The 26,766-nt window shown below is 35.4% G+C and overlaps 1 protein-coding gene across 6 annotated transcripts in view; it reads left to right on the top strand.

Annotated features, from left to right (window-relative positions):
- The window catches only part of Cd36 (CD36 molecule), an 89,489-nt gene extending 69,020 nt beyond the window's left edge, over positions 1 to 20,469 (top strand). For all 6 annotated transcript variants that reach the window (XM_029534903.1, XM_021191078.2, XM_029534904.1 and 3 more), the window contains 11 exons: positions 2,665 to 2,812; positions 3,202 to 3,381; positions 4,406 to 4,497; positions 6,271 to 6,317; positions 12,601 to 12,670; positions 13,719 to 13,906; positions 15,030 to 15,148; positions 16,117 to 16,190; positions 16,706 to 16,760; positions 17,757 to 17,921; positions 20,283 to 20,469. In XM_029534903.1, coding sequence (XP_029390763.1) covers positions 2,665 to 2,812; positions 3,202 to 3,381; positions 4,406 to 4,497; positions 6,271 to 6,317; positions 12,601 to 12,670; positions 13,719 to 13,906; positions 15,030 to 15,148; positions 16,117 to 16,190; positions 16,706 to 16,760; positions 17,757 to 17,921 — 1,138 coding nt within the window. In that variant the 3' untranslated portion in view covers positions 20,283 to 20,469. The remainder of the gene's footprint in view (positions 1 to 2,664; positions 2,813 to 3,201; positions 3,382 to 4,405; positions 4,498 to 6,270; positions 6,318 to 12,600; positions 12,671 to 13,718; positions 13,907 to 15,029; positions 15,149 to 16,116; positions 16,191 to 16,705; positions 16,761 to 17,756; positions 17,922 to 20,282) is intronic.
- The last annotated feature ends 6,297 nt before the right edge of the window (positions 20,470 to 26,766 follow it).

Here is a 26,766-nt window from a genome sequence, read left to right as displayed (position 1 = left end):
ACTGTTTTTGTTACTGAAAAGGAAAATGTTTTTTCATGATATTCTAATTACTTATTAGCAAAATATAGTGTGAGTATCATAATCTAAGAAATATGAAGAAATGTATTGTTATAGTTTATACCTATCTGTATTCCATTATAAGACCTAAGAAATAAAATTTTAAACATATACCAAAGAAGTATAACATGAATAAAATAACCAAGGATAAGGAGAAGAGGATAGTAATTAGAATTTATATTATTATTATTTAAGATTTTAACTTGTTATTATTTAAGGATCTTTCATGAATATTTCTCTCATTTAAGGATAGTGATTCTCTGGTTTATATTTTAGTGTTTAATTTTTTGTTTTCTTAGAGATAATGATTTTTGCTTTTAAGGTATTTGTGAAGCTACATTGACTGTAAACATACAAATTTAGCCTAGTTATATTCTCCTTTAAAGCACATACATATATAGTATATATACCATATATATATATATATATATATGTATATGTATGGGGATAAATTAGATATATTTGTTTTGCTTGTGAAAGCAACAAAGAAAGCTGGGAAGAGGTAGAATTTATAGGTACAATTTACAGACAGCAAGTTCTCCTTTGTATGGCAATTTCACACTGTCCTTGCTAAGTGCGCTTCTTGCCTCATGAGACCATTAAGCTGGGGTTTCTTTGGCTTTGCCTAGGTGCCTCATGAAGATCAGATTTAAGAAATCTTAAAAAACATGGTTACTATGTTGAGGTTCTTCTATGTGTTGGGGGTGAGCATGACATGCCATTGATGACACTCTGAATCCATTTTAACTTGGGGCTATAGAAAATATGCCCCGTAAAACAGAGCCGCTGGTTGATTTGGCCAATGACTATTAAAATGATATTGATGAAGCAGTAATTGACAGCACAAGACATGATCGAAGCATAAAATTGCATGGTTTAATATCAAAATTATATCTCAATCTATAATAATTCTGATTACTGGAGTTCCTTCTAGATATCTTGCATTTTAAAATTTATGTTCTTTGCCAAGAGTGGTAATAAAGGCATCATGTAACCATGTGAAAAAGGCTGTTGCCCTTGATATTGTTAACCAATACATCTGAAGACATCCTTTTTTTTTTTTTTTTTTTAATTTTAAAAATTGAGTGATTCTGCTCTTTCATAAGAACTTTCCTAAGGTAAGGCATGTTTTACTGATTTTTTTTCCTCTTCCTGAGCGCCATCTACTGGAAATAAAATGAATCTGATTTAGCTTTAGTTTCACTTAGTCATACCTGCCTTGAAGTCTCTGAAATTGCTGTAGCCTTACTTGAATCGGTGTTAGTAGGTACTTTAATTTTAAAATAGACATTTTGTAAGACAGGCATTACTAGGAATTTAGTGCCTTGAGTTTTTTTTTTCAGATTTGTTAGGTTGTTTAAGCATCTTACTCAACAGAGTATAAATGATAAAGCTTTGTACAGCGTCTATTAAAATACTGCTCCTGTCTTTTAGACCATGAGCATGTTTTTAAATAATATGGTCATTTCATGAAGCACTGAGAGCCAGGTATCCTGGCTCACCTCTGTACTTACTTGAACTACTTAGTTTAAGCCTGAGCTAAAATATACCAAGAAGTAAGAAAGTACTGAACGTACCCCAAAGTCATGTTGGGGACCTGTAATCTGCATCTGATAATAAATCAAAGTTTCCTATCAAACGTGTAGGCTCATGGTTTTTCAAGAGTGTAGTTATATAACTCAGCTCTTATAATTGATATCCAGCAATAGAATAGTGTGCTGACTGAGATCTACCCTATTTCATTTTAATGTCTGCTTTGTGCCGTCAAAATGTTTTTCTACAACACAATCACCATTTAACACAGTGATGAAAACTATTACAAGTGGTAAAGGTGAGAGATTAAGAACGAAGAACTCAGCCGGGCAGTGGTGGCACAAGCCTTTAATCCCAGCACTTGGGAGGCAGAGGCAGGCGGATTTCTGAGTTCGAGGCCAGCCTGGTCTACAGAATGAGTTCCAGGACAGCCAGGGCTACACAGAGAAACCCCGGTCTTGGAAAAACCAGGGAAAAAAGGGGGGACTAAGAACTCTGTATGTAAAATGAAGGAAAGAGTTAGGTCTGGACCCCTTAAATTGGAAATGGCTATGGGTTGCTTATGGTGGTTTCATGAATGTACTTAACAACACGTAGGCTGGAGAGATTACACACTCCAGAGGTCTTTCTAATTCACTTTGTGCCTTTTATTTTCACCACCTGTTTTTCTCTCACTCTTTAACCAAACAGCACTCAGGCACTTGCATTTCTCAAACCACATTATCATGATCGTCAGTATTTTAAACTTGCTACTTTTAGTCCTTCTTATGTATACTTACATTTACTTAGACCACCACATGGAACTGCTACCAAAATGTGTTTCCAACCCACTCCACTTTACCCAGTCCAAAGCCCAGTGTCTATTTTAACTCAGCTCATTCTATTCTACTTTCCTATCCCAGGTTTAACAGCCTTCGCCAGAGATGTCTCAATAGCTAATTGTTTACCATGAAATTCTGTTAGTATGAGTTGTGATTTGTTCTGGGTTCAAAATAGTATTTTTTGAAGAAATCAGGACATTTGTTATGCAAGATTTTGACCCCCCCTCATTTTGTTGACTTATGTTTGTTTCAGAGTTCGTTATCTAGCCAAGGAAAATATAACTCAGAACACCATCGACCACACTGTGTCTTTTGTACAGCCCAATGGAGCCATCTTTGAGCCTTCACTGTCGGTTGGAACAGAGGATGACAACTTCACAGTTCTCAATCTGGCTGTGGCGGTGAGTGGATAGTAGCTGTTGTGTGGACCATTTCAGAGCCTATCGCAATTAATCTCATAAGTACCTTCACCATTTGGCCTTAGCTTTTTTACCACTTCATAAAAACCATGTTTCATGCTATTTTGTCATCTGGAGAGATGACCCAATCAGCATAATCAATTGACTTAATTGATTGATTAATTAGTCTCATTTAAAATCAGCTCTTTAAAAAAGTAATCCTATAAGGAATTAGAAAAATGGCAGAAATGATAATTTTAGACTAGGCAGGATTTGGCAGGTTTTGAATGTTTATTTTGATTTTAATTGAACTTGATTGTTACATTTAATCCATTTATTTAAGAAATACAATGGACTTACTTCTCAGCTAGTGATTTTTATTTTTATTGTAGGCTGCACCACATATCTACCAAAATTCATTTGTTCAATCTGTGCTCAACTCTCTTATGAAAAAGTCCAAGTCTACTATGTTCCAAACAAGATCTTTGAAAGAGCTCTTGTGGGGTTACAAAGATCCATTCCTGAGTTTGGTTCCATATCCTATAAGTACCACGGTTGGTGTGTTTTACCCTGTAAGTACCAAATATAAATGTTAACTATATTTTTAAATATGTAAATAAAATGTTAATGGAAACATTTATAGTTTTGCATATTTCCTTACTAGTTAACCTGAGAACATATAATTCATTATTTTTAAAGTCTAAATCTTACATGCTATCAGTTTTCATAGTGAAAAATTACTTAATATGTTTGACTAAATTAATTTTAATTTAAAAATTAATCAAATTTTATTCTTATAGAAAATTGAAAATGCATTTGTAAATATGTAAATATTTATAAATTGTATTTACTTTTATTTTTTCTAAAGAATCAAGATTAATTATGTCTTTGCATTAAAAATCAAACATGTTGATCATATCTTTCCTCATTTTCTAGAGCTGTAATTTTAGTAAAATTTCAATTAAAAATTTACTGTAAATTTTCCCTTGAGATATTCAGCAAGCTTCACTGAGCGAGGACTGCCAGGCAGCTTCAGAGAATGGCAGTTAGGTGATTAAGAGGATGTAGAGGGTGTGGACTCCTCGCTGCAGGTAGTTTCAGCTTTTAAGGTTTGGATTCCAAATGGGATGAGAATGAGATGGTTTAACCAAGTCTCAGTTTTGATCACTATATAGTCTGACACTGGGTCGCAATACTGCTTATGTTTTCCAGTTCCTCGTTGCCAATGCTTCAGATTATTCAGTGGTATATTAGTTAAATATTAACAGAAAAGCTAGAAGGAGTTAGAGTCAATTTTGTTTTAACCAAATCATTACAGCTGGTTAATTCATGCAATGCTGGAAAGGCACCTATAGCCACAGTTACTTATTTTCTTATATTTTGTGTGAGCATATAACACTTATTTGTAGGCAATTTTTATATTATAACCTTAAAATACTTAAAGCTCAAATGTAAAACTCATATTGTGTTATAAATCACAAATGATAAAAAAAATGATTCTGAATGACCCCTTTCTGAAAATGTGTTAGTCATATGTGCTATGACATAGTAAATAAAACTTGATCCGTGAGTAATTTGTTATTCATATTTTTTCAGTACAATGACACTGTAGATGGAGTTTATAAAGTTTTCAATGGAAAGGATAACATAAGCAAAGTTGCCATAATCGAGTCCTATAAAGGGAAAAGGTAAGTAATGTGTGTGTGTGTGTGTGTGTGTGTGTGTGTGTAAGAGAGAGAGAGAGAGAGAGAGAGAGAGAGAGAGAGAGAGAGAGAGAGAGAGAGAGAGAGAGAGAGAGAGAGAGAGAGAGAGAGAGAGAGAGAGAGAGAGAGAGAGAACAGAGACAGAGAGAAGTAAAGGAGAGAGACACAGAGAAATAGAAACATAAAGAAACAGAAACAGAGAAAAATTAGAGATACACACAACGTAAGAGTGAAAGACAGACAGACAGACAAGGATATTCTAATGTGCTGTTTGTATTACTTTACTTTTACTTTTAAGGCACAAGTACTGACCTATAAAAGAGACATGGCTAAAGAGCAATCTTGGCACTTTATTTTTATTTTTCCTTTCTGCCAGACATGAAACTCTTCATGCCACCATCTTGTTCCTAACCAGCCTGATTGACAGGGGTATGAACACATGAAATCGTTGCCTTTATTCATAGATTCTCTTTGTCAGAAAAATGCAGTTAATTTTTCCTCTGCAGCACATCTAACATTATAGCACATCCATACAATTCAGTGATAACAAAGTAAAACATCAATATAATCTATGAGGTAGGCAAATATATCTTATGCTTTTTTAAAATGAATGTATGAAAAAATATACATAACAATCTTTTCCAAATGAGTCAAAACAGATAAGTGTTTAAAGTGATTTCATGCACTTTAACAAACTTACTGCCATGCCAACTTTTTCTATCGACAGAAAATGAAATTAGTATTTCAAGGAAAATTAATACAATATACAGTATATCACATTTGAAAAGGTGAAAGAACACAATAGGTTTATGAACCTGAACTTTTCTGTGCCTCAGTTCCTGATAATTCATCAAAAGAAGCCTAATTTTTGGTATCACTAAAATAGAAAGAAAGCTAATAAGTGGCGGGAGTACAGAATAATTGAGGTTGTTGAATTATGCAGTTGATTTAACTGGGTGTGTTTTGGCTGAGTATAACTAGTACCACTTCCTTTAAATAAATTAATCTACAGTATATTTTGATATCCTAGTAGACTTTTTTAGGAGTAGACACCATTAGATTTTTTTTTCACTCAAATGACTAAAAAGGATTAATAGAGATTTAATGCTAATCATTTAAATCTCTCCTATATATAAATACACATAATTTAGATAATAAGAGATAAATAAGTCCGGTCTCATTCTAATATGGGTCTCTGATAATGCTAAAATGGGAAAAAAATGCAAAAAACCTGTTAAAAGTACAACGAGGATAAAGTCAACATTAAGTATTTACATATTTTGAATTCTCTAAATCCAAACGCTTGCGACTGTGCTTTCTCCCTCTTTTCCTTTTTTTCTCCCCACTTCTATATGGCATTCATGTCAGGAATGCCTTTAGTACCTTCTATCAGGATGAACAGTGAACAAATTACCACATAATTCATTTCTCCCAAGGAAACCAATTCCTGCTTGGAGATCTACAGTTCTCTTCTTGTCTTCCAGAACCGTGTCTGAGTAGTTTTTATGAGCTTGGCATTTAGCTGCTTAAGTTCATGTCTGTCCTCTTAAGTTACCCAGTACTTCCTTCATAGCCATAAGGTTAGGGGATCAAACAATCATGGATTGAGTGAGGTGGAATGTTTATTAAGTCTTTGCTGTCAACACCTCTATTCTTTATTATGTTGATGAAAGTAGTGTTTCAAAGTTGAAAGAGTAATGTGAATATGGTGTTTTTGAAATAAGAGTATTTATTCATCTTCTTTCTTTTATTCCTAAGGAATTTGTCCTATTGGCCAAGTTATTGCGACATGATTAATGGCACAGGTAAGAATCTTTTTTGCAATTACCACAATGAGAAAAATTTTACCTTTTCCACACAAGTTTACTGCTCTCCCAGCCAAAGAAATCCAGGTTAAGGGACTATGGTTACTGTTCAGCATAATTCAGTCTATTTTTGGGTAGGGTAGGAATGAACTATCTCCTTAATGAGATAGGACTTTTTAGATTAACCATGGAAAATAAGCCTTGTTTCATTACAAGAAAAGTTCTTCTTTGTAAAGTATCTCACTTAGGGATTTGTCACTCAGCAAGTTGGTAAAAACAAATGTAAAGGTATAGTTACTAGTCAATCATTCCTCAATAGTAGACAATGTAGATGTGAAGAAATATAATTTCACAAAGAAGAACATCCCCCACCCCCAGTGAGGTTGGGGAACAGAAGGGCAAAATGGTCAGCATGTGAAGGGAGAAAAATAAACATAAATCAAGGTTAGATATCTACTATCAGGAAGAATATATGCCAAGATGTGTTCTCTACATTAGACTTGGAATGCAAAGAAACAATTAAAATCTTTGCTTTACGCTATAGTTAGGTTGGGGTTATTATTGTCCTTAACGAGAAGCAAAGTACACAATGTCCTTCCATGTGAGAACTATGGTTGTACAACACAATGGTAATCCAGTACCATGATGCAATGTAAATCAAAGATAAGCCTTTAATTAGTCAGAAGCACATACATAATATTTACAAAGTAGGTGAGGGATTGCTCAATAGGAAAGCGATACAATGAAGATGATGAAAGTTTAAATAACAAAGGGAGCCTGGGGCTACCTTTCAGAAGGCACAATTGCAAATTTACTTACTTTTGTTCTGTCCCACAGGGTAGAAAAACATGAGTGATGACAGTAATGTTTTCCAAGGACACTTTTCCAAGTAAATTGTCAAGTATTTCAATACTTGCTATATAAGCCTAATGCTCTGTAATATGCTCGCTGTTCCTAAAGAGTAATGGATGCTTTGTTTTTAAGAGATAAATCACCAAGAACTCGGTTCTTGATCTAAGGAATTAGTTGAACTGAAGAGAGCAGAGCTTTGAGAATTTATTAGTGATAATTACAGCAACTTCAGTAATGAAATCAAAGATATAGAGGTAGACTCCAGAGGTAAAAGGAGTAGAAAGAGAAAGAAGTAATTAGGAAATGATCCCTGTGAGTAGGAGGTTTGATATCGGACTAGGAGGGAGCAAATGCCATTGAAACAAAGATGCCAACACGTGTCCGTCATAATCTAAAATTGCATCTTCTTGTGGTTTGAAACCCATCCACTAAAACAAACGATACATATTTAGAATGTTTCTTTTCAGAAATGTAAATCTTGGGAGATGGGGAGATAATTTGGCTAGGAGATAGTAGGATAACAAGTATAAGAACTGGGGTTAGACTCTTAGAAACCATGTGGGAAAACATTGAACATGGTTAAGTGTAGTTGTAATTCTACAGTTGGGTAGGCCAAGATGGGTAGATACCTGGAGTTCATTCGTTGACCTGTGTAGCCTTATGAGTAAGCTTCAGGTCCAAGTAGGAGAACTCAGGTCAAAACTAAAGATGAACAATGTCTGTAGAGTTATGAAAAAAGTTTTTCTCTGGTCTCCACACATACATGAACATGTAAACAAAAGAAAGCAATGACTCTACTAATAACTATTTCTTTACTATGGAAATGTGTGGATTTAATTATGTTATATATCTTCAATGATATTTCAGAAAAAATAATTTAAGTGTTTGCAATATATAATCCTTTAGTTGATTAACGACTGGATACTATGGTGTAGATAATGCCTACTGGTATGGAGAATTTAAACTAAAATTTGCTATCTAGTCCTCTAATAAAGCATCGGTCACAAGGACATTATAATTTTCTTGATTCTTTATTCATCGAAGCATAAATGAATACTAACACATCATTACGTTAAAAAAAATAAAAGGTGATGAGAAAACCACATGAACATGTAGTTGAAGGATACAGCAAACCGTTTTAATCAAATACAGTCAGTGGTGGTTCACTTTGGACTTATTCATTAGTGAAACAAATTGAAGAGTTATCTAGCTATTTCTTTGCTTCTTTGGTGTCTGCCGTGGAAGATAATTACATTGAAATTTGAATAAACAATATATCTTAAGTATAGAAATATTTTAAACATTTATGAGAAATTTTAGTGAGAAAAAAATTAAAAATTATTAAGTCAGATGAACAGATCACTGCTAAAGTTAGAACAATGTAATAGGGAATCTGAAGCCATTTATGACAAGAAAAGTGCCAACCTGGCAATACTTCAAAAACACATTCACAACTTTAATGGTGGCTATGCTAGGGTTTCTTCTATTTCATAACAGTGAATATATATTGTATATATCTGTCAGTAATTTATATAGCCCCCACCCAAGTGTGGTTTTCAGGAGCTTGAAATATGGCTACAATTCCAGTTTCATTGTATTGCTGTGATACAACCCTCTGATTGAGATCTACACAGGGAATAAGAAATTCATCTTAATTTTCTGGTTCATTACTGAGGGAAGTAATGGCAGGAATTTTTTTGCAAATTTTATGATGTATAGAAGCTGTTTACTGGCTTGCTTACAAGTTCATTTTTAGGTTCTTGCTTAGCTAACTTCCTCATATAGCCCGGGACCATCATCCTAGGTAATAGGAGCATTCACAGTAGGCTGGGTCCCCCTCCATTGATTAATCATCAAGAAACTCTTTGTCTTAGTGTTCTATTGCTATAAAGAGACACCATGGCCACAGCAACTCTTATAAAAGAGAGTATTTAGTTGGAACTTGCCTACAGTATCTGAGGTTTAGTTCATTATCATCATGGCATGATAGCATGATAGCATGTAAGCAGACATGGGTCTGGAGAGTAGCTAAGGGTTCTACATCTGCATGGACAGTAAGCCAGAAGTGTGAGAAAATGGACCTGCTTTGGGATTTTGAAACCTAAAAGCATATCCCCCATGATGCTACAGAAAGTCCAGGCCTTCTAATTCCTTCTAAGCAGTGCCACTTCTTGATGACTAAGCATTCAATTATAAGCCTATGGGACATTCTCATTTAAACCACCACATTCTATTCCCTCTACCCATAGACTTGTAACCATATCATAAAATATAAAAGTGTATTAAGTCCAACTTTAAAAGCCCCCATATTCTATCACAGTCTCAATGCTGTTTAAAAGTTCAAACTTTGATGTCTCTTCTGAGATTCAAGGTAATCGCTCCCTTTTTTTCCTTTTCTTAAAATTTTAATTGATTCTTTGTGAATTTCACACAGTGTACCCCAATCCCATTCATCTCCCACATACCCACCCTCTCTCCTTGCAACCTCTACTTGTGGAATTTGTAATGTGTCATGGTGTGTCCTGCCATGTAGCCTTTGGTTTACAAACACTTTCTTTCATTGCAAATGTTCATTGCAATGACTCATTGTCCTGGTATTAAGCCTTTGATTTCTGATACTCTGTCAGTACTGGAACCTCATTAGGACTCCTTTTGGATACCCTGTTGTTGTCCTATGTCATGGATAGCCTGTAGATTTAGATCTGTAGGACCAACCTCTTCATGCACTCAAGTGGTTCATAGGGTAGGTGTTACTGTGGGCCCATTCAAAGCCCTGGATTTGGGCCTGAGAGGTATCAGGGTTGGTCAACCCTCCACCTCTCTTACTTTCACACCCACAGGGCTGGCTCATTTGCAACCACCACAAAAAGGGCCAGCTCTACCCTGTGGCTAGGCAAGGTACAGGGCCAGCTGTCCCAAGTTTCGCAGTTGGTAAATGACATGGCCAGTTCTCCCACTCTCATGACCACAGGGCAAGGTCTCCCACCTGGCGTAGATGTGAAGGGATGATGAAAGGGAGGGGCTGTCTTTCCCAAGTCTGAGCCACATCCCAGCAGACAAGAGGCAGAACAGGCTCCTGTGCTCATACTGTTGGGGGCAGCTCACCTGCAGCTCCCACATGCAGGGTCAGGTCTACTATGCTGCCCAGGCAAGGTGCAGGGTTCACTTTCCCAAGTGCTGCAGTATGTGATCAGTAGTAACCACTCTCCTGTAAGTCCCTGTAAAATCAAAAATCAAAGAGCAGATCACATGCATTTCCAGCCTACAAGGGCACCAATATATTACCATTGCAAAGTGGGAGAAAGGGAACACAGTGAGGAAACAATGAAAACACCCATGGAAGGAGTTATAGAGCCAAAGTTTGGAGCTGAGACGAAAGGATGGACCATCCAGAGACTGCCACACCCAGGGATCCATCCCATNATCAGCTACCAAANGCAGACACTATTGCACATGCCATCAAGATTTTGCTGAAGGGACCCTGATATAGTGGTCTCTTGTGAGGCTATGCCAGTGCCTGGCAAACACAGAAGTGGATGCTCACAGTCAACTATTAGATGGAACACAGGGCCCCCAATGGAGGAGCTAGAGAAAGTACCCAAGGAGCTGAAGGGGGGTGCAACCCTATAGGTGGAACAACAATATGAACTAACCAGTACCCCCAGAGCTCGTGTCTCTAGCTGCATATGTAGCAGAAGATGGCCTAATCGGCCATCATTGGGAAGAGATTGGCCATCATTGGTCTTGCAAACTTTATAAGCCTCAGTATAGGGGAACATCAGGGCCAAGAAGTAGAAGTGGGTGGGTAGGGGAGCGGGGAGGGGGAGGGTATAGGGGACTTTCAGGATAGCATTTGAAATGTAAATGAAGAAAATACCTAATAAAAAATTGGAAAAAAAAAAAAAAGACTGAGAACCAGATGAGGAAACTCCAAATTCTGCATTGCCACGTCTGACCTCAAAGTGCACTTCAGACTGACTCCTTTCAGCTTTGTTGATAGTAACCTGCTTCTCTCTGGTTCTGCACCACATCTCCAATTCTTCTTGGATTTTCTCCCATGTCTGGCATCTCCAACATCTTAGCATCTGCAAGGCAAACCAAACCTCACCTTCACAGCTTCCTGCAATAGCTCCCCTAGGCCTTCAGACATACGCCTGGCTTCAGCAGCACTGGTTAGTTGTAGAGGGAGATTTTATAACCTCTTTCTTATATCCTTAACTTTTAAGCCAGAACCAGGAGATAGCTGAAGCTGCCAAGTTCTACTGATTGCTGGGATTAGAATTTGGCCCTCTCTTTCAGTTACATTTTCATCAGGTTCTGTAGTTGATGGTTTCCTTCACTGTGTGTGTTTTTCTTTAATTTCTTTTCACCAGTTGGAAGCTTAGCTGGGTGGGAATGCCCTGTGGGCACCAATCGCTCATTCCATTTAGCATCAGTCTTTTCTTTAAAAGCTAGGACTTAGCTGCTGGTGCTCCTTTTCTCCTCAGACTGAATATGTTGTATATTTCCTTGCTCTATGTGCTCCTTTACATGATAGCTCTGCATAAGTGTCACCGCTACTAACCACATGACAATGTCAGCAAGAGATGCTCTTGAAATCTCCTTCGCCATTGCTATTAATCCAACAATTTAGCCTTAGACAGATTTTATTTTTTGATCTTTGACAAAATATCATGAAAATCGTCTACTAGGCCACTTACTAGTATTCTTTTCCTCTAAAATATCTTGAGTCAGGCCCCCAAAGCTCAAGTCCTCTTCAGGACCAGCTTCCATACTCCTGTGAGTATGGTCCATTAAGTCCCAGTTGAAGCACTCTATTGCTTTTCTAGTCCAAAGTCCCAAAGTCCACATTCAACCAACAAGCAGTCAGAGCAAAATTCCACTTCCTGGTACCAAGTTCTGTCTTCGTGAACATTCTATTGCTAAAAGCCCAGCCAGATGATCCACTCCTTCCAACAAGGCCACACCTACTAATCCCTTCCTAGTCTTGGCACTCCCTGATACCTAAGCATTTAAATTAATCTATGGAGCAATTCTTTTTCAAATCATACTCCCTTACTGACAAGCTCATGGGCCAATATCATCTAGGGAGCTCTTCAATGGAGGCCTTTTCCTCAAGTCACTTTAGGCTGTGTCAACTGATAAAAATAACTAGGACATCCATTGTGATTGAACTGATCTGTAAGACTACATATGCTAAACATTAGCAATGAAAGATACTTTGATTATATGTTGAAAATGTTACCTTGTATATACTTGAGTAAAATATACCTCTTTTTTATTTCCTAAAAGTGACTACCCTACTAGGTAACTTGGAAATTTTATATTCAGTTTATGTTTATTTCTATTGACTATACTAGAAAGAGATGTACAGATTTTTCTAAAATTCACATCACATAAAAATACTTGTCATTGGCTTGACTTTAAACAGATGCAGCCTCCTTTCCACCTTTTGTTGAAAAGTCTCGGACATTGAGATTCTTTTCCTCTGACATTTGCAGGTAAGTTTCTGGTGTGTAAATATTAGATATTTCCCATTCCTGTCTTAAAACAAAATATCGGAAGCATAATTATTTACACTCTTTTTAAAAATAGACAAATATTTCTCTTGATTTCTTAAGAACAAGTATGGTAAATTGAATTTATATTTATTGATTCTTCATAATTAGCTTATACATTTCAACATTTATAGTACAAGCCATTTTCTTGGAATAATGTTTATCCTGTCTGATGATAAAGTTTCAAGATATAGAAATCAAGTGTAAAGGGAATTTTATCTTTCTGAAGATGTCTAAAGAAGATGACACATTTATTGCAGAAATATGTTAATAATTCACACAGCAAAGTTTTTGAACTGGTGGTATTGAGTATAACCATGAGTATGGAAGTCCATACAACTACCCTTGATCTACAGTCTTATCCCTGAAAAGGAGACTATAGACAGATCTATTGATTACACACCCCAGAATCATTACCCTATGTATAAAATAACTGAGAACAGTGCCTTGTCATATAAGAGTAGCTGTGGATCAGAGAGAATATTGAATGAGCTCTGACACAAAGAATTATGCATGGTAGACATGACAGATGACAGAGATCTGCTCCAAGCCTACCATGCACATATTCCATCAAGTGAGTAGCACTTCCTTTAAGCATTTTTCAAAGATGGAAAATTCTAAATTGAGCACAAGTATATAATTTGAGTAAGACATATAAATATTTGTTAGAAGAATTTTTAGTATAAAAACCTTCTCTGACATTTATCCCCCATGACAGTTTACATGTAAACTTGACCTTAGAAGATTTTTTTAAAGAACCAAAGAATGTATATTTTATAGTCAGGTGTTTAACCATATTATGTCTTAAAGTGTAAAAATAACATTGACAATTTTTCCTATGAATTAAAGTGTAATTTAAAATTTTACCAGGAATATATGACTTTTTATAAGTTAAAGCAAAAATATAAATTTGTTTAATCAAAAAGAATTAGATATACAGAACAGGATTGAGTTCTCTAATATGAAGCTCTTTTCTTGAAAACCCATGTAGGTCTATCTACGCTGTGTTTGGATCTGAAATTGACCTTAAAGGAATCCCCGTGTACAGATTTGTCCTTCCAGCCAATGCCTTTGCATCACCCCTCCAGAATCCAGACAACCATTGTTTCTGCACTGAAAAAGTAATCTCCAATAACTGTACATCTTATGGTGTGCTAGACATTGGCAAATGCAAAGAAGGTGTGTAGATATGCTTATTATCAAAGTTCATGTGAATTTATATTTATTATGCTTGAAAGTTTTATTCCTGAAATTGTAACATGTAAAAGTTAGATAGGACTAGATAACATTGTATTATGCAAAATAAGTCATTTTCTGAAAGATAAATATCACATAAATGTTCTCTTATATGTAGAACGTAAAGCTAAATATCTCCTACTCCCTCTCTCTCTCCCTCTCTCTCTCTGTGTGAGTGTGTGTGTGAGTGTGTGTGTGTGTGTGTGTGTGTGTGTGTGTGTGTGTGTGTGTTGGGGGATGGTCTTGAAACTACAATAAGAATCACAATAGGAAAGGATGAGACCTTAAGCTGGGAAAGAGTTGGTAATGAAATTCATATGACAAGAAAGCTTAGAGAAGGGCTGCGTTGGGTGGAAGAGTACAGAAGAAAGAGGAGATGGATGAATGAAAATAAAGTATCCAGGCACCTGATGTAATATTTACCCATAATTCTTTTTTATTGGACATTTAAAATGAAAGAAAGCAATCATAACAGAACATAATCTTTGGTGGTAGTGCATTTTGTTTTGATTTTATGTGTTTTTTTTTTCCTGCTTTCCTTCTTTCTTTATACCATATTGGTTTGGTGGTTAGGTAGAAAGAAAAAAGCTCCGGTATACAACAAATTTTCTAATCATCTGCTGTTGTTGTAGCTCCCCTTCTTCTAGAATACAGAGAATAAAATAAGCTGTTACTGTGTCCCTACAGTAAGAATGGAAAAGCACAGACCTCAGAGGCCTCCTTGTTGTGTTTGTATTTATTGTAAAATAAGGAGGATAAAGAACAACAAACTATAAGATGCTCAGTGTAGTTCTATCATCACTTGAAGTTTGAACATGCTCTAATTTGGTTCAACAGTGAACTTTTTAATTCTATAAATTAGTATGAAGAAACAATAACTGGCTGCTTAAAATGTCACAGTTTTATGTTATTTTGCATAATGATAACCACATGTAATGCTCTTATCAGCATTTCAAAAACAACTATATTTTAATCTACAAAAGCTTCACCCTTTAGTAAATATTTTAAATAATTTATGAGCTATAAAATAATCTATTTCCAATTGTCTTTTAAAATGTGTCTTCAGGAAAGCCTGTGTATATTTCCCTTCCACATTTCCTACATGCAAGTCCTGATGTTTCAGAACCTATTGAAGGTTTACATCCAAATGAAGATGAGCATAGGACATACTTGGATGTGGAACCTGTAAGTCACTGTCTTGTTGATGAATTTAGCTAGTATTCTTCTTAAATAAAAAATATATATACATTCTTGGATCATGTCCTTAAGATGAGTGAATCTGTCAAGGAGAATAAAACTTATTTCTTCCTATTCTGATGTATGAATGGCATGAAATTTAGTTTTGGTTTCAATACAAGGGACTTTATAATTCTTTTACCAGAGTCAAGGTATTCTAATGATAAAAGTTAGTGTAATTACCCTATATTATTATTACTATTATTATTGTTGTTGTTGTTACACTTAACTGGATTTGCTTTTGTGAGAAATCACTGCTATTGGTGATTAAAACAATTATGATTATATGTAAGTTTCAACAAAATATGTAATGAGAGTAATATATAACAGTTGTTATAGTACTGTTAACATTTAAGTTATCTTGATGCTCTTTTTGAACCTTTGAAAGGAGACAATGAATGTAGCTCAATGGTCTAAAACTTGCTAGGCATGCATGTTCTGGAACTGGCTATCAGCATCTGAGAGCTGTGGAGACACATTTCTCCACACGTAGTGAAAGTCTGTGGACTGAATAAATAAATATTTGGACATATAGTTCAGTAACAAAATGAACTGAGTTGGCCTTTTTATATTGTTTTACTAATGCTCTTTTTTTCTGAACAAAATTATGTTGATTTCATAATCTAAAGAAAACTATAATATTAGCTAAGACAAAGAAATTCTCTTTCCATATATATATTTATATACATGTATATGTTATACATGTAGATATAATGTGTGCATATAAATACATGTAAAACATGACTACTTATGTACGTACTTATGAACAAAGTTTAAAGGACTCTAATTTCTCAGCCTTAAGAATTCTTCCATTTTTAAATACAAAATGGCTGTCTTATATAACAGCAAAGCTAAAATCTGGCTATTATAAAGGAATGTTTTATAAGTTTGTAATTATTTAAATTTGTTATTTTTAGATAACTGGATTCACTCTACAATTTGCAAAACGACTGCAGGTCAACATATTGGTCAAGCCAGCTAGAAAAATAGAGTGAGTCCCCCTAACAATGTTGATATTTTTTGACATTAGTAGCATTTTCTCATAAGAATGTGAGTAGACGAACAAAAATGGAGTGTCTTGTTTTTTTTTTTTCCATCTTTATGCCATTATAGAATTATTAACTATCTAGGACAAATTTTACTTGAAGAAAAATCAGATCTGATGCTTATTAAAATGGTCTATTTTAACTACTATTTGTTGGATATTGTTGGGGGTACTTCTTATGTACCCTATATCCAGTTATTAGTACTATAACTTCTAGGTCATATACTTTTATAGATCAAAATATGTACCTATAAACCCATAAAATATAATTAGAAACCTACATTAGATATGTGAGTGAAGAATATGAGAGACATATGAATTTAAATTGATTCATTGAACAGGACAAAAACCAAGAACTTAAGCAATATACAAGAGTAATTGATATTTGATAGTTTATTTATTATAAATGTATTTTACGTATGTATAAATATACTCACAATTATTTTCGATGTGTATTATAGAGCATTAAAGAATCTGAAGAGACCTTATATTGTACCTATACTGTGGCTAAATGAGGTTAGTATTTCATTATTCATTAAAACAATTTTATATAAAAGCTTTTGGTATTTAAAATGACATAGGTACTATAAAAGATGTATTTATATTGCCTGTATATATGCTCTTACACTTTGATACATCTATTAGAAAGAAAGCTAAATTGCATACAGGCATTTTTTAAGTTTAAGATCTACTTTTCAGACAGACAAATAATTTTACATATTTTACTTATACTCAAGCAAGAGTACTCAAGTACTCAAGAAAGAGACATACATATATGTAATACCACAGAATTCATGGCTTATTGTATATAACAGTGATAATAAAGAACTAATTATTCTGAGTCAGGATAATCTATATAAGACTGACAATCCTATTGCTTAATAAACTATCTTAATGTAAGCTACTGAGATGATTAGTCACAGAATTAGAAAATGCACTGCACAAACCTTCAAACCAAGTACAGATGTTGACCTTTGCAATTTCGCCCTGATACTGGGAAACATTTGGAAAGTTGTGAAATATTTCAAAAAATCTGAAAGATCAAATGGATGCTTGTGCACTACTGAGTACCAGGCAGCATGATCACAGTAGGAAAGGAGCCATTCCTGCCCATCAGCATGTGCATCATCAGCATGTGCATCAGCATGTGCATCATGTACAGCAGTGTGCATCAGCATGTGCATCATGTACAGCAGCGTGTCCAGCAGCATGTCCAGCAGCATGTGCATTGGCATGTCCAGCAGCATGTGCAGCAGCATGGCCAGCCCATCTGCATGTGCAGCCCATCATCATGTGTAGCCCATCATCATGCGCAGCCCATCATCATGCGTAGCCCATCACCAACATGTCCATCAGCATGTCCAGCATGCCCACTTTGGACATAAAGTGAATTTTATTGTCTTGCTGACACAGGTAGTTGACACCTATATGTAGATTTAAAGAAGAAAATCATATAAAATTATTTTGTTCGATAATTTACTCAAATAATATTAATGGTTACTTTGATTGCAGACTGCGACCATTGGTGACGAGAAAGCAGAAATGTTTAAAGCACAAGTGACTGGGAAAATCAAGCTCCTTGGCACGGTAGAGATGGCCTTACTTGGGATTGGAGTGGTGATGTTTGTTGCTTTTATGATTTCATATTGTGCTTGCAGATCCAAGAATGGAAAATAAGTAAGTGCTCTTAAGCAAAGTATGTATTATTTAACTATTTTCATCTTATCAAAAAGTGATTAAAAATTAAGGCACAAATATTTCTGGACATGCTTAACCAGTTATAATTTCTTAATATATCCTAATTTTTGATATAATTGTCAGAAATTAAGAAAAAAATTATGATTAAAATCACGACCATAGGAAAATGAACATGATGATAATTTCTGTCCAAATTTAGACTTTCTAATTTTTTTATTTTAACAATTATTAAAATTACACTTTATAAAAATTATAATTATGAAAATTTTAGTAGATTGCAATTTATAAGAGCAACATGAAGATGTAGAAATATATAGATTTTGATAAAACACAGATGTAAAAGAAATTATCATCATAAACCTTGGAGGGATGCTTGTAGGCGCTAGCCATGCCTTTTCCGAATCAGGGCTTAATAGTATGGCATCCTGATGATGAATTAAAAATCACTAAGAGAATATAAAATTACAAGATAATAATATAATTAATTAATTGAGTCAGTTTAGAGAAAAATTGCATGATTGTGGATAATACTTAAGAGTATTGGCAAAATTGTACAGGGGTTTTTAGATATTAGTGATCACTGTGTCTAGACTTTAATATCCATATTTTTCTACATGAACAAAAATGGAAGCTTAAGCTACTTTCCTTGGCCTAAATGGAAGTGAACTTTGAAACAGAAGTCTCGAATCCCTGTCAGAAAAGGGAAGGATGAGTAGAAAATGCTTGGTTTGGAAAAATCACTTCAAAATAAATAAACTTATTCTACTTAAGTCAAAAATTGACCATAATATGTATCTTTCAGAAAATTTTACTTTAATTCTAATAACTGATATTGAACAAATAGTGACAATGCTAAACATTTTACATGAATTATCACATTACCCCTATGTATGTTTCCAATAACCTGGAGTAAATACCATGGTATATCTTCTGGAGACATTCTAGAAATTTATAACAGATATCAAACTATCCATATTGAAGTCTTAGATAACCATGTTAATGTTTTCTAAAGTAGTTTGAAAATTAGTTTTATTTGTTTGTTTATTTATTTAGTGGAAGTTGAGCATCTTAATGATGTAGCAACTCAATGTTTTGTTCTGGATCATTTGTGTCACCCTATTTAAATTTGTTTGTACTACATTTGTTTAAAAGGCTGGCAAGACATATATACATTATAATGCTTAAAATAAGAGGTGGAGCCATGACAGGTGGTTAAGAGCACCATTGCTCTTCCAAAGAACCCTTTCCCAGCAGGTGGCTGCTAACTCCAGTACTACTGATTGCTGTCTTCTCTTGGCCTCCACAGTCTTTACACACACATAATGAAGGACAGATAGACGTGCAGGCAAAATATCCATACATATAAAATGAAAACTTTTAAATCTATTGTGTAAAAGATTCATTTTCAATAAAAATATGAGAAAAATTAATGTCTCCTCCAAAGTTAAAATACTTTAATATTTCTCATTAGCCCAGCAAGTTATAATGGAACAAATGTGAACATATGTCAATATCATAAACAGAATGTCCACTAAAAATGTTTCAAATCCCTGCTCAAATAAAAAAGCATGCCTGTACAAGTTATTATTTTATTTAGTTAAATGAATAACTTTATCATTGGTTAATGATCCTTAATTATAAGGTTTCTTGGGTTTAGACTACTAATTAATAACAGAATTAAAAGTTCTTAGTGTCTATATCATTAAGTGTCTGTTTTATTCAAACTTTCCACTGTTTTAAAGAAAAATAACACCTTTTAAAGGCCATGTTCCTGCAAAACAGATTTTTCCTTGGCAATACGTTGACTTTACTAGGCTCAGAATTATAAGAGGCAGCTTTGCTGAAACAATCATCTTGTAATATTCTAAAGGTTTAAGTCTCTGGGAAAATGTGTGCATAATTTTAAAAGAGGATAAATGTACAAAATGGAATAAGGTAGCATGTTAGGGAGAAAGTGACTTGCTGCTTACAGATTGTGAGAATACACCAAGCTCAGTTTTCATGTTGTGCATGTGCGCTTCTTCATGAAAGACAGTCTTGAGTGTATGGTGATGCTCGACAGCAAATTTAGTTAACTACCCTCCATGTTCTTATTATTGGCAGCTCTTGGGAGTCAGGATGCAGCTTTCTATGTGTCATTCTTGAATAGGAACATGTGTCTCCTTTGTAATGAAGCTCTTACATGACTTCTTTCTTTAGCTTGAGCTGCATAACTGAAAGTATCATTATCTTGATATGATATGATAAATAAGATATGATATATATGATATAATATAAGAATATTTTGTCTTTTTATTATCTCACTGCTTTCTGATTGATAATGTCTCTTCTACTTTACAGGTAGTGAATGAGCCTACATATACACTGGCTACATCGTTGGTAAAGCCAATCTACCTAATGAAGACTTAATATATGCTTTATTTTTACAACACACACCTGTCTGTAGGTGAAGAAATGGTGGTGTTCTCTCTCTCTCTCTCTCTCTCTCTCTCTCTCTCTCTCTCTCTCTCTCTCTCTCTCTCTCTCTCTCTCTCTCTCTCTCTCTCTCTCTCTCTCTCTCTTATTGCAGATATATATTTATTTGTAAATATATATATATGCAATAAGTCACAGCATATTTCAAAAGATTAATGTATCACTATAGCCTATATTTTTTAATAAAATCTTGCACTTTTATTAAAAGTCCATCATTTGCAACTGAGTAGACTTCAATTTCTGTAGAACCAATTATCTTATTTGGTTCTGATTTACTGATTTGTTCCCTGTTGGCAAATTTCAAGAATGTGCATGCTGAGAAATTTTTCTTTTCCTCACTGGATGAAACTGCGATCATGAATGGGGTGGTCCCTTTGTTTATAGCAAATATGGCTTACAACTCTCAGCACATGGCATAAGTATGAAATCTTGAAAGACTTAAGAATGAAAAATGAAAAATTCACATGTGAGCCACTGCTTATATATTAAGTCTCTCCCTCTCTGGAGTTCTTGGCAAGGCCAGATATCACATTGGTTGTTTTTGGTTTTGTTTTTTTATTACTCTCTGACACAGAGCTTATGAAATGGACATTTTTTTAGCATACCTTAGCTCTTCGTATTTTAAGTATGTTGTCCTGTTCCATGCTGCATAGCTCTTTAAAACACTGAGTAGGTTTTTCTCTTTCTGCTCAGCTGCAACTAATAACCTTGGAGAGCTGTTATAGTGTTAAAAGATGTAAATGATAATAAATGAATTATTGTATGGAATCATACAAAAGCAAGAATGGGCTTTAATATATATTTGTGGTAATATCTCCTGCTTTCATACTCACCCTAAAAAAGACTGGTTTCTAACATTAAAAGATGTTGTTCCTTAAAATCAAACTTTTTGTCTAGTCACTATTGAATCACAGTATGTTATTTATTTTATTATTTTGTTTGTGGAAGTGCTCTATCTGAAGTCCCGAGTCTTTCTGAATCATTTAACGTTTCTGCTATGTCTTAATCCAATTGAACACAGACATTTTGCTATAATTTTATAGCAGCAGTGTGAGACTGAAGGCATTTTTTTTCCAGGGTAAGACATACTGATATGTTGTTCTGTTTCCTTTAGCAGAATAATCAATTTCACTGAGTATTAGTCCCAATAAGTTCTGGTATAAAACACAAAATAAAAACAAACATTTTGTTTTCTATACATAGAAAAATAAAAGGAAAGGTGAGGCAACTAACTCTCTTGTCTAGATATAAAAATAATCAAAACTACATGACAGCTTTGGGCAGGAGTGCTGGATTAGTGGTTAGGAGTACTTGATGTTCCTACAGAAGACCTGCATTTGGTTCCCAGCTTCTATATATCTGCTCACAGCCTCATATAATTCCTTTTAGAGTTGATACAATGCCTGCCTCTCCTGTGCACCCTTCTGCAGTGTATGTGGTGAACATTTCTACACTCTAGTATGCATGTGCACGTGGATTTTAAAAAGAGGATGGAGGAGTGTATGAGAAGGTTGTAGGGGAGAAAGGAGAGTGGGAAACGATGTCATTAAAATCAGATTTAAAAGAATCTTTCTTTTTTCTCTTTTTTCTTTTTATTTCTGTTTTTGCTTTTTGAGACAGGGCTTCTCTGTGTAGCTCTGGATGTCCTGGAACTTGCTCCTTGCTCTGTGGACCACGCTGGCCTAGATTAGCCCATCTCTGCCTCCTGAGTGCTGGTATTAGAGGCTTGTGCCACTCCCAAAGAAACAATTGAAATAAACAAATGGTAAAATTTAAAGAACTATTAAAAATAACCACATAGCATCTAGGTGTTAGTTTTTAGTTTTATTTTTTAAACCCCATTAAAACCTCAAGTTAAGCTAACACCTCTTAGGAGGAATCTTTCAGCTATCTGAAGGTACTCAAAGCGTAGTGATCTTTTAAAGAAATGGGGAGATCATTGCTCTAAGATACTGACATAGCTTCACCAGAGTTGAGAAACAAGGCTGAGAAACACATGGCTGCAGTACAGTATTAAGAAAAGACACATTGAAAATAGTAAGAACAGTTCATATCACCCACGTCACTTTCTCTGCAAATTCATGGAGCAAAGCATGGACAGAAAGAATTTTTACCTAGAAAGGAGCATTAGACTTTGCTGTAGACTTTAGCAGCAGATGTGCGTCAGTATTGGGAGATACCTGCCTTCCATGTCTCATAGGGGACCTGATAAATTTTCCACTACTAATCAGTCAAGCACCCAAAGTTCCATGAAGGTGGACTCTATTTCTAGCAGGCATCAATACTAGGAAGTTACAGTGGCATTAGACTTCAGGAGAAAGTTATAGACAGGGAGAGTTCTCTCGGTATGAGCTTCAGACATCTCTCATAGTGGTCACATGGTTTCTTTGTGTAGTGTTATGGATTTGAAGCATCTTATAACACTGAAACAGACAGAGTGGTCCCAATACAGGTAGTCAGCTCTGATGCATAGCATTTAAGAATATTTTTACACAGAGTCTATAAAGAATGGAAAAAGTGCTACCTTCCTCAGTTGTGTGGATGTTGGTGCATGACCACAGTGGCTAAAACCATCAGGAAGCATGACGTGTGCAAAGATGAAGATGTGAACAGACTGCTCGGGAAGAATTCAAATAACTGACCTATAGATGTTGTAGCAAATTTAAAATGCAGGGAAACAAATGAATGCAGTAAGAAAAAAAATCTATGTGAGCAGACAAAACAATGATAGAAGTTGAAATAGAAATAACACTCCAAGATCTTGAATCTGAGAAATACAAGAGATTTTTTTTTAAAAATAGAATGTCAGATATTGAAGACGTGTTAGAAAAAATTGGATAAATCCATCAAATAAAATGTTATATTAAAAATACTCCTGGCACAAAATAATCAGAAAATCTGGGAAAAATATGAAAAGAACAAAAATAAGTCAAAATGAGAATATGAATAGATGAAAGAGAAGAAAACCAGGTCAAACACACAGAAAATATTTTTTCTCCCTTTCCTTTATTGGATATGTGAAGTATTTACCTGCTTTACCCTCTCGCACTCTCCTGTAACATCCCCCCTCTCCCAGCTTCTACAAGGGTGCTCCTCCACCCACTCAACCACTCCCAACTCATTGCCCTGGCATTCCCCTACACTGGGGTATCGACCATCCACAGTATCAAGGACCTCTCCTTCTGTTGATGTCGTCCTTGGCTACATAAGCAGCTAGAGCTATGGGTCCCTCCATGTGTTATCTTTGGTTGGTAGTTTAGTCCCTGGGAGCTCTAGGGGATCTGGTTGGTTGATATTGTTGTAATTCCTATGGGGCTGCAAACCCCTTCAGCTCCTTCAGCCCTTTCTCTAACTCCTCCATTGGGGTCCCAGTGCTCAGTCCAATGGTTGGCTGCAAGCATCTGCCTCTATATCTGTCTGGCTCTGCCAGAGTCTCTCAGGAGACAGCTATAACAGGCTCCTGTCATCAAGCCCTTCTTAGCCTCCAAAATAGTGTCTAGGTTTGGTGTCTGTATATGGGATGGATACCCAGGTGGGGCAGTCTCTGGATGGCCTTTCCTTCAGTCTCTGCTCCAACTTTGTCCTCTTATTTCCTTTAGACAGGAGCAATTCTGGGTTAAAAATTTGGAGATGAGTGGGTGGCCCCATTCCCCAACTGGGGTCCTTGCCTAACTTCTGGATATGGTCTCTATAGGTTCTCTCTCCACTTTATTGGTCATTTCAGCTAATCTCATCCCTGTGGGGTCTTGGGGGCCTCTTGCTTTCCTGGCATCTGGAAGTTGCTGGTGGCTAACCCCAATTTCCCACCCCCACATTGCTACACACCTCTGTTAAAATTTCTCACCCTCTAAAGCAGCCACACTGTGCTCTTCCTCCTTCTTGATCTTCATGTGGTCTGTAAATTGTATCTAGGGTATTCCGAGATTTTGGACTAATATACACTGATCAATGAGTACATAGCATGTGTGTTCTTTTGTGACTGGGTTACCCCACACAGGACAGTATTTTTACTTCCATTCATTTGCCTAAAAATTTCATGAAGTCATTGATTTTAATAGCTGAGTAGTACTTCACTGTGTAAATGTACCACGTTTTCTGTATCCATTCCTCTGTTGAGGGATATCTGGATTCTTTCCAGCTTCTGGCTATTGTAAATAAGGCTGCTATGAACATAATGGAGTATGTGCCCTTGTTTTATGTTGGAGCACCTTTTGGGTACAAGAGTTGTATAACTGGGTCCTCGGGTAGTACTATGTCCAATTTTCAGAGGAACCACCAGACTAATTTCCAGAATGGTTGTACCAGCTTGCAATCCCACCAAAAATGGAGGAGTATTCTTCTTTCTCCACATCCTCGACAGCATCTGCTATCACCAGAGATTTTGATCTTAGCCATTCTGACTGATATGAGGTAGAATCTCAGGGTTGTTTTGACTTACATTTCTCTGATGACTAAGGATGTTGAACATTTCTTTAGGTGCTTCTCAGACATTCAATACTTCTCAGTTGAGAATTCTTCATTTAGCTCTGTGACCTATTTTTTTAAAAAGATTTATTCATTTTATGTATATGAATACACTGAAGCTATCTTCAGACACACCAGAAGAGGGCATCAGATCCCATTACAGATGGTTGTGAGCCACCGTGTGGTTTCTGGGAATTGAACTCAGGACCTCTGGAAGAGCAGTTAGTGCTCTTAACCATTGAGAAACATCTCTCCAGCCCAAGTGTTATTTGGTTTACTGGAATATACATTCGTGAGTTTTTGTATATATTGGATATTAGCCCTCTATCAGATGTAGGATTGATAGAGATCTTTTCCCAGTCTGTTGGTTGCTGTTTTGTCCTATTGACAGTGTCCTTTGTCTTGCAGAAGCTTTGCAATTTTATGAGGTCCTATTTGTCGATTCTTGATCTTAGAGCATAAGCCATTGGTGTTGTGTTCAGGGAAATTTCCCCTGTACCCATGTGTTTGAGGATCTTTCCCACTTTTTCTTCTATTAGTTTCAGTATATTGGTCTTATGTGGAGGTCCATGATCCATTTAGACTTTAGCTTTGTACAAGGAGAAAAACATGGATCGATGTGAATTCTTCTGCATGCTGACTGCCAGTTGAACCAGCACCATTTGTTGAAAATGCTGTCTTTTTTCCACTAGATGGTTTTAGCTCCTTTGTCAAGATCAAGTGACCATAGGTATATGGGTTCATTTCTGGGTCTTCAATTCTATTCCATTGATCTACCTGTCTGTCAGTGTAACAATACCATGGAATTTTTATCGCTATTGCTCTGTAATACACATTGAGATTACAGATGGTGATTTCTCCAGAAGTTTTTATTGTTGAGAATAGTTTTTACTATCCTGGGTTTTTGGTTATTCCAAATGAATTTACAACTTGCTCTTTCTAATTCTATGAAGAACTGAGTTGGAATTTGATGGGGATTGCATTGAATGTGTAGATTGCTTTTGGTGAGATTGCCATTTTGACTATGTTAATACTGTCAATCCATGAGCATGGGAGATATTTCCATCTTCTGAGATCTTCAATTTCTTCAGAGACTTGAAGTTCTTGTCAAACAGATCTTTCACTTGCTTGGTTAGAATCACACCAAGGTATTGGATATTATTTGTAAATATGGTGAACGGTGTTGTGTTCCTAATTTCTTTCTCAGCCTGTTTATCCTTTGAGTAGAGGAAGGCTATTGATTTGTTTGGGTTAATTTTATATCCAACCACTTTGTTGAAGTTGTTTATCAGATTTATGAGTTCTCTGGTGGAAAATTTTGGGGTCACTTAAGTGTACTAACATGTCATCTGCAAATAGTGATATTTTGACTTCTTTCTTTCAATTTGTTTCCCTTTGACCTCCATTCTCAATCTAATTGATATAAACGATCATTCTACCAAAAGCAATCTATAAATGATTATGAATTTATTATGCAATTCCCAATAAATTTCAACACAATTTTTATAGATCTTGAAAAAAATTTAGTTTCATATGGAAACACACACACACACACACACACACACACACAGGAAATATAAAACTACTGAATAATGATAAATATTAGAAGAAATGCTAGAAGTATAAAGTTGTACTGCAGAGATGTAGTAATGAAAACAGCATAGTGTTGGCACAAAAGGAGACACTTTTATCATTGGAATAAGTTAAAGATCCAGACATAAATTTAAAAACCTATGGATACCTCTTTTTTATAAAGAGGCCAGAAACATACAATGGAAAAAGAAAGAAACCAGAAATTTTTCTGGTCAAACTGGATTTTTAAAAATTTTTTTAAATTATTATTTTCTTTATTTATATTTCAAATGCTATCCCGAAAGTTCCCTAT

The sequence above is a fragment of the Mus pahari genome, chromosome 2, assembly GCF_900095145.1.
Source record: "Mus pahari chromosome 2, PAHARI_EIJ_v1.1, whole genome shotgun sequence".
Taxonomy (NCBI): domain Eukaryota; kingdom Metazoa; phylum Chordata; class Mammalia; order Rodentia; family Muridae; genus Mus; species Mus pahari.
Note: the sequence above shows the minus strand (reverse complement) of the source record. Positions and strands in the feature narration are given on the sequence as shown.